Below are 13,197 nucleotides of genomic sequence, written 5' to 3'. Positions count from 1 at the left end.
TGTAGAGAACGATAGGGTCAGAAATACTGTAAAACTTGTGTGTGCTGATGTTTTCTGATATAAACTATATTATGCCCCTGTCCCACCTTTTTACAACGCCTCCCCTGCGTTTCCCCTTACACCATATCTTGCGTTCTCAATGGCTGTTCGACATAGCACTCATTGCCAGTCGGGCAACTCAGATTCAGATATCTGACATGCTAGAGATCTCACTTCAGTTGCCGATCGAGTAGTTGGGTAGTTCACACAGAGATTGAGAGCCGAGTTTTGACCGCCAAGCAAACGCCGAGTTGCTCCCGAGCCGGCAAATCTAGCGCCGACCAGTCGCCGAGCAAAAATCAAGGCAAAAATCGTGTAGTGTGAACTAGGCATTATGGTATTAGGCCTAGTATTTCTACACTTTGCACAGCTTGCGAGCTGAGCATGCTGTTCTAAATGGTGTTTTGGCTAGTTTTGTTCTTATTTACCCACTTATATATCCCACTTATAACACATCTGATTAATAATGTTTATAGTGGTGTGAGTTTATGGGGTACTAGGAAGCATTAAGTTAGTAGGAGTAATGTAGAGTAACAGAACAAAAAACATAACAGTAACGAAGAGGGGAAAATGCCAAAAAATAAAAAAAAATGAAAGAAATAAAAGATTAATAGTCAGTAATTTTTATTCAAAATAATGTATCAATATCAATAATAAAATAATATTATAGGTAATTAACACAGGGTGCTTACAGGCATTTTAGAACAGACATACTGTCAAATATTAACTGTAAATAATCATTATTACTCATAGTAATGATTTTTATTTTTTTCTATTATAGTTGTTGTCGTAATAATAGTGTTATTGGCAGTGGTGGTAGTAGTAATAGTAGTAGTAACTGTAATTATAACGTTATGGAGAACCAATAGACAATTAGTGGAGCGTGGCTCCCATCTCGTGGCCAAAATGTGACAACACACAAACTAATTCTGTTTGTGTATTTATGTGTGTATGTGTATGTATATGTTTTCTTTTATGTATGTTTTTTTTGATGAGAGAGAGAGAGAGACTACTCAAACACACACACACATACTACATAAACAACAACAGACACTACACAAACACACACCACACTGCATCAGCTATTGGAGAACCCAAATACAAGCACAGAGTAAAACGCAGTGTTATTCGGCCTTAATTGACAGTACACTGTAGCAGATTACCTGAGTACAGTGACTGACATCAAACACAGAACCACACTGACAAAATACACACTCAGTGCACACAAGCTGGCCATCGAGACCGGACACTACAAGAAATCCCGTGCCCCAGAGAACGAGGAGTGTGTACACAGTGCAACACCAACACCACAGAGACTGAGCTGCACTTCTTAACAGATAGTCCAAAATACAGTCACATACAGGAGAGGTCTACTACAAAACAATTTCAAACACTTCACCCTGAATTCTTCTCTCTTACCAACACCCAGACACTGAGCATTATGTTAGGAGAGGAGAAGGAGAGCAGCACTGTAGCAGCACAGTATATGTATCTGCCTGCAACAGTCTGAGAGACACGGACTGTTACACCCGAACAGAGGACCAGCCTGGATGGACCCACACAGAGAGAGTGTTCCATATATACGTGTTTTATTTATTTATTGTATTATCTATTTAATATTTCCTCTTTTTTCCCCCCTGTATATTTATGTACATTCATATTCTGTCTTTTCAATGCTTTGGCACTACTGTAAGTACTACAACAGTCATGCTACTAAAGCTCTTTGAATTGAATAGAGAGAGAAAAAGAGCTAAAGAGAGAAAGATGATATATTCATTTTAATTTATTATTATTATTATTTTTTTTTTACTTTTCCAAGCACCACACCATAGATGGAATAATAATCCTAAGCACTAGCTGTAGTAGTAGTAGTACTGTTGTTGTATTTGTACTTGTTTTAGGCCAGCAATCCTGTGATTATTTTATTCTTGCTCTTCTTCTATTATTATTATTATTATTATTATTAAATCATCACCACAAAAAATGGACATAAAGTCCAGTGAGAAATTGTCGAACGTGAAAAGATAGTTTGCTATCTGCAAAAGATACGTAAAGACTAAAAGCCATCAGTATTGGCTGCGCCGCATTGTGTCTAAATAAAACAATTGAACAACGCTTGCTCCATGTCAGAATGCATATTGATATTGTGGCGTCCGCCACTGTGGATTAGGGGGGAGGGCGGAGCGAGCGTTACCCAGAGGCACTCGCGGCCGCGGTGTTAATAACTGTTGCGTTTTTTGTTGTACATGTTTATTAGGTTTGTTTATGTTGTTTGGTGTTCTGTTTAACGATGTTAGTTTGTGCATAGTGTATTTGTTTAATTGTTTAATGTTGAATCTAAAACCTACCGTAACTGTGTAGCGCGGGGATAGGAATAACATGGCTACAATAGCGAGGAATGAATTTTTGGGATGGCGCGTGTGTTCAACCGTGTAACCAATAAAGAGCTAATCCTGTTGTCATGGCAACTCCGTCTCTTCTACGCAAACGCCACAATATAAATGGGGCCATTTAATGCTGTTCTAATGATATTAGTTAACCATTACATAGTTAGCAGCTGAGGAGCACAGCACAAACGAAATCTTTAATAACGGGACGATGGAAACGGCTAAGATTAGATGTTTAAAGTGCATCATACTTTATCTTTTAACAGTACAGTGATTTTTGCGTGTTGTAATTCTAATCTCACCACATAGTGGCAGTCGTGGACAACCCGTGAAAAATAGCAGGGCCCAAAAAGAATAGTATATTATAAAAAGGTAAAGAATCAAGTATTATAAACATGGGAGACTACCTAGCTAATGTGGGTATCACATGTTCAGATTTTATATTTTAAAAGAGGAAAATTCTCTTCAATTGATAAGATGGGTGGCTCTTAAAAGAGCCGTTGGTTTACCAAAGCGACTAAGGCGCTTTACTTGGAGCTGGTGTACTTGGTGACGGCCTTGGTGCCCTCAGACACGGCGTGCTTGGCCAGCTCACCGGGAAGCAACAGGCGCACGGCGGTCTGGATCTCCCTGGAGGTAATGGTGGAGCGCTTGTTGTAGTGCGCCAGACGAGAGGACTCACCAGCGATACGCTCGAAAATATCGTTGACGAAGGAGTTCATGATGCCCATAGCCTTGGAGGAGATCCCGGTATCAGGGTGGACCTGCTTCAGGACCTTGTACACGTAGATAGCGTAGCTCTCCTTCCTTGTCTTTCTGCGCTTCTTGCCTCCTTTAACAGCAGTCTTGGTGACGGTTTTCTTGGAGCCCTTCTTGGGCGCGGCCTTGGCGGGTTCAGGCATGATGCTGTTGTTTTTCTTCTAGAGCAAACTACAAGTGAATGTAAACGGCGCTACACGCCCGCTTTATTAACCCTGCATGCTGAGTAGGCCAAGTTGAAACACGTAACTCTGATTGGTCCAAGGTCCTGGGTTTCTATTGGACAGACAACATACCGTTCCACGCCTTCCCCTGCCATATTCACTAGAATCTGTTCTTTGTTGTCTGTTCCCGCTTAATCTAAGGTCGATACATGTTTTAAAACCGCAAATAAAAGAACAAATAGCAATATTTAGAAAAAAAAAAAATTAGATAGATAGATAGATAGATAGATAGATAGATAGATAGATAGATAGATAGATAGATAGATAGATAGATAGATAGATAGATAGATAGATAGATAGATATTTATATTTTACACAAAGATCTAAACGAGAGATCTGATTTAAAAAATGCTTTATTTAACGTAGTATTATTGGTATAGATGAAACAAGTCAATGCAGGACAGGCTATCACGGCGAGCCTGTTATTTCCCTCTACCGGACCTAGTTGAAGACAATGGGGCGGTGTTAAGCAGCGACCGCCCACTGTGGCCGCAGCTGCTCAGCGTAGGCCTCATGTAAAGCGCGTAGCTAGTACCTCCACTAGTGATGGGAATTTCGGCTCCTTTTAGAGAGCCGGTTCTTTTGGCTCGGCTCACTAAAAAGAGCCGGTTCTTTCGGCTCCCAAGTGGCTCCTTAGATTTTTTTGTTGCTTAAATTAATTTATTACCAAATTACATGTAAAATGAATTACTAATGTAAAAAAAATTGTTTATTATTTAAATTGCTTTATTTATATACTCAACATGGAACAGTGCTCCAACAATAAATTATAAAATACAAAAACAAAGACCCATCTCAATTAGACAAAAAGATCTGATTGTGTATATTATTTGTACATTTGCATCTAGAGTGGGATGGCACGGTGGCTAAGTGGGTAGCACTGTCGCCTCACGGCAAGAAGGTCCTGGGTTCGATCCTCAGGTGGGGCGGTCCGGGTCCTTTCTTTGTGGAGTTTGCATGTCTTTCCCGTGTCCGCGTGGGTTTCCTCCGGGTGCTCCGGTTTCCTCCCACAGTCATGAATGTAACCAAAGTGTAAAACGTGACGTTAAAATCCTAATAAAAAAAACAAAATAAACAAGCATCTAGAGTGAAACAACACAACATCAACGAAGCATCACTCAACAAAATATAAATGAAAATGTGCAAAACTAAAAGAAAATCCAGGTGAAAGCATTCAGGTGACAGTATTTGTAAGTATTTAGTGAAGATTGGCATTCAGAAAAACCAAGGAGCTCATCTTTGATGGGTTGATCCTGTTTCTCCTTTCTGTTATGATCTGCCCTGTTAAAAAAGATTCTCTCTGAGGGGACAGATACACAGTCTATGTCCCATCACATGTATAAGATGTGGGTAGACTGAACACTTGGTCTCCCACCACTCATTTTCCTCACCTTTCCAGTGTGTAATGTCTGGCTGTGTAAAGCGCTGAGTTCTCTCTCTCTCTCCCTCCTGTTCGTGTGCACGCTGTGTGTGCATGTGTGTGTGTGTGTGTGCGAGAGAGAGAGAGAGAGAGAGAGAGAGAGAGAGATCACGGGCATTACAATTGCCCATCACCCAGCGCTAACTCCAGAACACCTACATGACCATGTACATGTGGACAAAAACAACATCTGGATGTTAGCATATGATCTGGGAGGAGCCGTACAAAGCCCAGGGTTAACGACGCCTTATCCTCATGACATAAATCATAGGCCTAAGAGTACAGTGCAACCCAAGAGAGGCAGACCAAACAGAGCCACTCCCAGTAATGCAGGACACAGTAGAGCCACATCCAGCAACACAGTGTCCACCAAACCCCAGCGTCCCACTGCAGCATCGACCAGATTCCAGCATCTCACTGCAGCACCAACCAGATTCCAGCATCTCACTGCAGCACCAACCAGATTCCAGCATCTCACTGCAGCACCGACTAGATCCCAGCATCTCACTGTAGGATCCAGCAGATCCCAGCATCTCACTGCAGAATCCAGCAGATCCCGGCGCATCACTGCAGCAGAGGCTCTACCACCAACCTGCCAACAACCCTCCTATGCACAGGTTGTATCTGGTATTAAACAACCAGACCATCCAGCCCTTGAGGAAGTGAGGCAGCTGCTCCAGCTCGTCTGCAGACTTGTTGGATAATTACACAAAACAATATATCCTTTTTATATTTATATACTTAATATACTTAATTAACTTAATTATTACTGTTGCTTTCTGTTGTATATGGCTAATAATCAATATTTAATAGTTTACTTAGAATGAAATCTCTTACAATCTCTTCCTGGAACATTCAAGGACTATATTCCTCAACATTTGGTTTTAAAACCACAAATTTAGATTTTTTAACATGCATTTCTGGCCAAGACATTATCATACTAATTGAAACATGGTGTAAAGATAACACCAACACTCACTGTCCCCCAAATTACAGGGAAATTCTGCTGCCCTCTATAAAACACAGCAATATAAAACATGGTAGAGACTCCGGGGGGGTTATAATATGGTATAAGGACAATTTATCATCATATTTGTCAGAAACCAAAAGACATTCAACACATATTTGGCTAAAATTAAATAAAAACATAATTGAATGTGAAAATGACTTGTACATATGTGCAGTTTACACCCCCCCTCTAGAGTCTCCGTACTATCAGGATTGTTTCTTTGAGAACCTTCAGCAGGAAATCAGACATTTTCAGGCCCAGGGGAATGTCATGCTTGTTGGAGATTTAAATGCCAGAACAGGCAATGAGAACGATATCATCGATTCTACTGGTAACAAATATATATTTAAACAAACATCCATCAACTTCAGCACTATCTGCTCTCAAAGAAACAGTCCTGACCACATCCTGAACAGGAATGGTAAAGAGCTAGTGCACCTCTGTCGATCCTCAGGTCTGTATATTCTTAACGGTAGGATCCGAGGGGACTCTTTAGGGAGGTTTACATACTGTTCAGCTCTTGGAGCTAGTGTAGTCGACTATGCGATCACTGACATGGACCCCTCCACTATTAGTGCATTCACTGTCAGACCACAACTCCCACTTTCTGATCACTGTCAAATCAATGTTTATCTTAAACGACTCAGTCAGCATCAAACCATGAAATATGAGCCCTGCAAAACATCCCAGTTAAACCGAACATTCAGATGGAATCATGACAGCGAAGCTAAATTTAAATCTGCTGTTGGTTCCTCAAAAATCATTAATCATATTAACAATTATTTATTAGAATCATTTGAATTAAACCAATCAGGTGTTGAAAGAGCTGTTTCACAAATTAATGGAATATATTATACATCCGCTAAAATTGCAGGTCTCAATTTTATAAACACCAAACCAAACCAAAAAGCACAAAAGGAAGAATGGTTTGATGAAGACTGTAAAATAATCAGGCAGAAATTAAGACATCTATCAAACCAAAAACACAGAGAACCAAACAATCATCAAATTCGAACAAATTATGCTACAAATCTAAGGGAATATAAAAAGATTTTACGACATAAAAAACACATCTATTATACTCAGTATCTAAAAAAAATTGAAAACTCTATTGACCAAAATCAATTCTGGGAACTGTGGAACAACCTGAGCAACAAAAACCCACATCATCTGGCCATAGAAAATCCAAATACCTGGAAAAATCACTTTGAACAATTATATGAGCAATTACCACCAGACGATTTTAATTCAGAACAGCAACAAATCATAGAAAATCTAAATATATTAGAATCTACCATAAAAAACTATCAGAACCCAATTGATTACCAAATTTCACCGGAAGAATTGAATACCCAAATTAAAAAACTCAAATCCAGAAAAGCCTGCGGACCTGACAGCATCAGGACCGAGATGCTGAAGTGCAGCAGTCCTCAGCTACAGCAGGCTCTGCTCAGGTTGTTCAATATCGTTCTCCAATCCGGCTGCTTTCCTGAGATCTGGAACAGGGGGCTTATTTCCCCAATCTACAAGAGTGGAGACAAATTCGACCCCAACAACTACCGAGGCATCTGTGTGAGCAGTAACCTGGGGAAGGTGTTCTGCTGTATCGTTAACGCCCGGATACAGGCCTTCCTTACCGAGCACAGTGTCCTGAGTAATGGACAGATCGGCTTTTTACCAAATCATCACACTACTGACCATATTTACACCCTACACACCCTAATCCACCAACATCTACACAAACAAAATCATGCTAAAGTTTTTGCATGTTTTATAGATTTTAGAAAAGCATTTGATTCAATCTGGCAAGAAGGATTATATTATAAAATTATCCAAAATGGTGTAGGGGGTAAAGTCTATGACATCATTAAATCAATGTATGTCAATAATAAATGTGGAGTAAAAATTGGCAATAAAATGACTGAGGTCTTCACTCAGGGGCGTGGTGTCAGGCAGGGTTGCAGCTTGTCTCCTACTCTATTTAATATCTATATCAATGATTTAGCGGTGTTATTGGAGCAATCTGCAAATCCCGGCCTGACACTAAATAAAACGGAAGTTAAATTTCTTCTCTATGCGGATGACCTGGTGCTGCTGTCGCCCACAGAAAAGGGGCTTCAGCAGCATCTGGATCTGCTGGAGAAGTTCTGTCAGACCTGGGCCCTGACAGTAAATCCTGATAAATCTAAAATCATGATCTTCCAAAAGAAAGCCAGATCTCAGGAAAGCAGATATACTTTCAATCTAGGAGACACCGCCCTAGACCACACCCTTTCTTATGATTACCTGGGGCTCAAAATCAGCGCCTCAGGAGGCTTCGGTCTGGCAGTGGATGCACTGAAACAGAAGGCCTGCAGAGCCCTCTATTCAATTAAAAACAAATTCATTAAGATTGACGTCCTAATTAGAATCTGGTTAAAGATTTTTGATAGTATAATCCTGCCCATTGCGCTATACGGTAGTGAAGTATGGGGTCCACTCAGTCATCATGACTACACTAGATGGGACAAGCATCCCGCTGAAGTCCTGCATGCAGAATTCTGCAGAATGATTTTACATGTACAAAGAAAAACCCCAACCAATGCATGCAGGGCTGAATTAGGCCGATACCCATTAATTATTAATATTAAAAAAAGAGCCCTTAAATTCTGGATGCACCTAAAATCCAGTCCCACAACAAGCCTGCAGTTTCAGGCACTCCTATCCCAAGAGCTCTACCCTGAAAAGAGTCCCCTGTGTCAGCTGGTCCAGAGACTGCCCAACACTCTGACCCCTAACAACCCTAACTCTCTGACCAGCACTGCTTCCCAAACACCAATCAGGATCACCCAAATTATCAAACACCTCAAAAACACTTATCTGGAACATTGGACAACCCAAACTCAATCCCAAAACAGACTGAACTGCTATCTGACCCTAAAACATGAATACAACCTGGCCACGTATCTCTTCACTGTCCGAGATACGAAGCAGAGACACATTCTCACCAAATACAGACTGAGTGACCACAGCCTGGCCATCGAGAGAGGCAGGTTAAAAAAGTCCTGGATCCCCAGAGAGGAGAGACTGTGTGGTCACTGCAGGACAGGTGAGGTTGAGACAGAGGTGCACTTCCTTCTAAACTGCCCAAAATACACAACAATTAGACACAAATATTTTGATCAGTTTGGAAGAGAGGTGAGCGGCTTCAGAACGCTGACAGACAGCGAGAAACTGGCCATTATATTAGGAGAGGGACCATCAGCCTCCACTGCAGCCAGATATGTACAGGAGTGTCACACACTCCGGGACAGTGAGTGAAACATTAGATCATCCCCCCACCCACCCCCCGCACACACACCACACACACACCACACACACACCACACACAACACACACACACAACACACAACACACACACACACCACACACCCACCACACACACACAGTAATATTTTCTCTTTTTTTTGTGTGAATAATTGTCTAATTACATAATGAATATTTTATTACCATTTTTTCTATGTATATACTTGTTCTTTTTTTCAAATATTTATATATACTAATGTAAGCTTTGACAATACAAGTATGTAAATTTGTCATGTCAATAAAGCAAATTGAATTGAATTGAATTGAGAGAGAGAGAGAGAGAGAGAGAGAGAGAGAGAGAGAGAGAGAGAGAGAGAGAGAGAGAGAGAGAGAGAGAGAGAGTTTCAGAAACATATTTCTAAGTCAGAAACATTTTAGTTGTAGTGAATGTGGTCTTAGCTTTGTATCAATAAAAGTCAAATAAGTGAAAGAAGACATTTTATGTGTTGGTGTTAGCTGTGTTAAAGCCATTTCTGAGTTTTAAAAACTATTAAAAAATAAAATAAAATAAATAAATAAAGTGCATCTTTATAAGTGAGATGTATTAGATAAAAAAAAACTTAAAATAGACTTAAATCTAGTTTGTGAGTGTTAGAAACATCAGTAGAACGTGGATGTTGAAGCCATATGTTGTTTTAGAAATGTGTCAGTATATGTGAATATATGTTCTGTAGAACTTACAGCACAACTGTGTAGGACTAACAGAAATGAATGTTTGTGTATTGTTATAAAGATGTTAGTCTATGAAAAGTCCACAGTTAAACCACATCATTATAGGTCACACCTGGGCATTGTTTGGTCCGCTGGCAACATCTGCCCGCATGAGGACCGTGTTAATTAGAAATCAGGCATTAATAGGCCATTTTATTCATGTACATTATTTATTTATTTTATTTACTTTATTAACTTAAATGGTTTTTTTTGGGGGGGGGGGGGAGGGGGGGGGCATGTCTATTTATTTACTGAAGTCAGATGTAAAACCGTTTAAAGTTTAGAATTAAAACTGCCATTAAGGTACTAAACACAGAGAGAAATACAAGAACTTGAACAAAGCACAATGGTCAGGTGTGACGCTTTGCTAGCTCTGCTACAAAAGCAACAAGGTCCTTTTTTAATGCTTTATACACTTTTTGGATATCACAAAGCTGGTCTTGACTGCTTCAAAGGACTGAAAAACAACAACTGAAGTAATTAGACTCCAAACATTATAGAAATAAGAATTTGTGTATTGTTCATTTGAAAACCTACACCTTTTTATGCCCACCTGTTTTCGTAAGAGCAGATTAAATAGTGAAATGATGCTGATGTTTTTACTCTGCCTCGCTCTAATTGTCATTGCCTGATCGTAACAATGGGATTAGAAACATTTTGGGTTATCGTAGTTAGGGTAAGAAACAACTTAGGGTTATTGTAGTTAGTGTTAAACACAAGTTGGGGTTATCCTAATTAGGGTTAGAAACGTGTTGGGGTTATTGTAGTTAGGGTTGGAAATGCGTTGGGGTTATCGTAGTCAGGGTTAGAAACAACTTGGAGTTATCGCAGTTAGGGTTACAAACAACTTGGGGTTATCGTAGTCAGGGTTAGAAACAACTTGGAGTTATCGCAGTTAGGGTTAGAAACAACTTGGGGTTATCGTAGTTAGGGTTAGAAACAACTTGGGGTTATCGCAGTTAGGGTTAGAAACGCGTTGGGGTTATCGTAGTTAGGGTTAGAAACATGTTGGGGTTATCGTAGTTAGGGTTAGAAACGCGTTGGGGTTATTGTAGTTAGGGTTAGAAACAACTTGGGGTTATCGCAGTTAGGGTTAGAAACAACTTGGGGTTATCGTAGTTAGGGTTAGAAACGCGTTGGGGTTATTGTAGTTAGGGTTAGAAACAACTTGGAGTTATCGCAGTTAGGGTTACAAACAACTTGGGGTTATCGTAGTCAGGGTTAGAAACAACTTGGGGTTATCGTAGTTAGGGTTAGAAACAACTTGGGGTTATCGTAGTTAGGGTTAGAAACAACTTGGGGTTATCGTAGTTAGGGTTAGAAACAACTTGGGGTTATCGCAGTTAGGGTTAGAAACGCGTTGGGGTTATCGTAGTTAGGGTTAGAAACATGTTGGGGTTATCGTAGTTAGGGTTAGAAACGCGTTGGGGTTATTGTAGTTAGGGTTAGAAACAACTTGGGGTTATCGCAGTTAGGGTTAGAAACAACTTGGGGTTATCGTAGTTAGGGTTAGAAACGCGTTGGGGTTATTGTAGTTAGGGTTAGAAACAACTTGGGATTATCGTAGTTAGGGTTAGAAACAACTTGGGGTTATCGTAGTTTTGGTTAGAAACGCGTTGGGGTTATCGTAGTTAGGGTTAGAAACAACTTGGGGTTATCGTAGTTAGGGTTAGAAAAAACTTGGGGTTATCGTAGTTAGGGTTAGAAAAAACTTGGGGTTATCGTAGTTAGGGTTGGAAACGCGTTGGGGTTATTGTAGTTAGGGTTAGAAACAACTTGGGGTTATCGTAGTTAGGGTTAGAAACAACTTGGGGTTATCGTAGTTGGGGTTAGAAACAACTTGGGGTTCTCGTAGTTAGGGTTAGAAAAAACTTGGGGTTATCGTAGTTGGGGTTAGAAAAAACTTGGGGTTATCGTAGTTAGGGTTAGAAACAACTTGGAGTTATCGCAGTTAGGGTTAGAAACAACTTGGGGTTATCGTAGTTAGGGTTAGAAACAACTTGGGGTTATCGTAGTTAGGGTTAGAAACAACTTGGGGTTATCGTAGTTAGGGTTAGAAACGCGTTGGGGTTATCGTAGTTAGGGTTAGAAACATGTTGGGGTTATCGTAGTTAGGGTTAGAAACGCGTTGGGGTTATTGTAGTTAGGGTTAGAAACAAGTTGGGGTTATCGCAGTTAGGGTTAGAAACAACTTGGGGTTATCGTAGTTAGGGTTAGAAACGCGTTGGGGTTATTGTAGTTAGGGTTAGAAACAACTTGGGATTATCGTAGTTAGGGTTAGAAACAACTTGGGGTTATCGTAGTTTTGGTTAGAAACGCGTTGGGGTTATCGTAGTTAGGGTTAGAAACAACTTGGGGTTATCGTAGTTAGGGTTAGAAAAAACTTGGGGTTATCGTAGTTAGGGTTAGAAAAAACTTGGGGTTATCGTAGTTAGGGTTAGAAACGCGTTGGGGTTATTGTAGTTAGGGTTAGAAACAACTTGGGGTTATCGTAGTTAGGGTTAGAAACAACTTGGGGTTATCGTAGTTAGGGTTAGAAACAACTTGGGGTTATTGTAGTTAGGGTTAGAAACAACTTGGGGTTATCGTAGTTGGGGTTAGAAACAACTTGGCTTTCTCGTAGTTAGGGTTAGAAAAAACTTGGGGTTATCGTAGTTGGGGTTAGAAACAACTTGGGGTTATTGTAGTTAGGGTTATAAACGCGTTGGGGTTATTGTAGTTAGGGTTAGAAACAACTTGGGGTTATCGTAGTTAGGGTTAGAAACAACTTGGGGTTATCGTAGTTAGGGTTAGAAACAACTTGGGGTTATCGTAGTTGGGGTTAGAAACAACTTGGGGTTATTGTAGTTAGGGTTAGAAAAAACTTGGGGTTATCGTAGTTAGGGTTAGAAACAACTTGGAGTTATCGTAGTTAGGGTAAGAAACAACTTTGGGTTATCGTACTTAGGGTTAGAAACAACTTAGGGTTATTGTAGTTAGGGTTAGAAAAAACTTGGGGTTATCGTAGTTAGGGTTAGAAACAACTTGGGGTTATTGTAGTTAGGGTTAGAAAAAACTTGGGGTTATCGTAGTTAGGGTTAGAAACAACTTGGGGTTATCGTAGTTAGGGTTAGAAACAACTTGGGGTTATTGTAGTTAGGGTTAGAAAAAACTTGGGGTTATCGTAGTTAGGGTTAGAAACAACTTGGGGTTATCGTAGTTAGGGTTAGAAACAACTTGGGGTTCTCGTAGTTAGGGTAAGAAACAACTTTGGGTTATCGTACTTAGGGTTAGAAACAACTTAGGGTTATTGTAGTTAGTGTT

General features: G+C 40.2%; 1 protein-coding gene across 1 annotated transcript; it reads right to left on the bottom strand.

Moving 5' to 3' along the window:
• Positions 1-2,930: 2,930 nt before the first annotated feature.
• On the bottom strand, positions 2,931-3,328 carry LOC134324134 (histone H2B 1/2-like). Its single transcript, XM_063005814.1, has one exon. It carries the CDS (start codon positions 3,326-3,328, stop codon positions 2,954-2,956), a length of 375 nt encoding a protein of 124 aa, XP_062861884.1. The 3' UTR covers positions 2,931-2,953.
• Between the last annotated feature and the right edge of the window lie 9,869 nt (positions 3,329-13,197).

Source organism: Trichomycterus rosablanca, chromosome 1, assembly GCF_030014385.1.
Source record: "Trichomycterus rosablanca isolate fTriRos1 chromosome 1, fTriRos1.hap1, whole genome shotgun sequence".
Taxonomy (NCBI): domain Eukaryota; kingdom Metazoa; phylum Chordata; class Actinopteri; order Siluriformes; family Trichomycteridae; genus Trichomycterus; species Trichomycterus rosablanca.
Note: the sequence above shows the minus strand (reverse complement) of the source record. Positions and strands in the feature narration are given on the sequence as shown.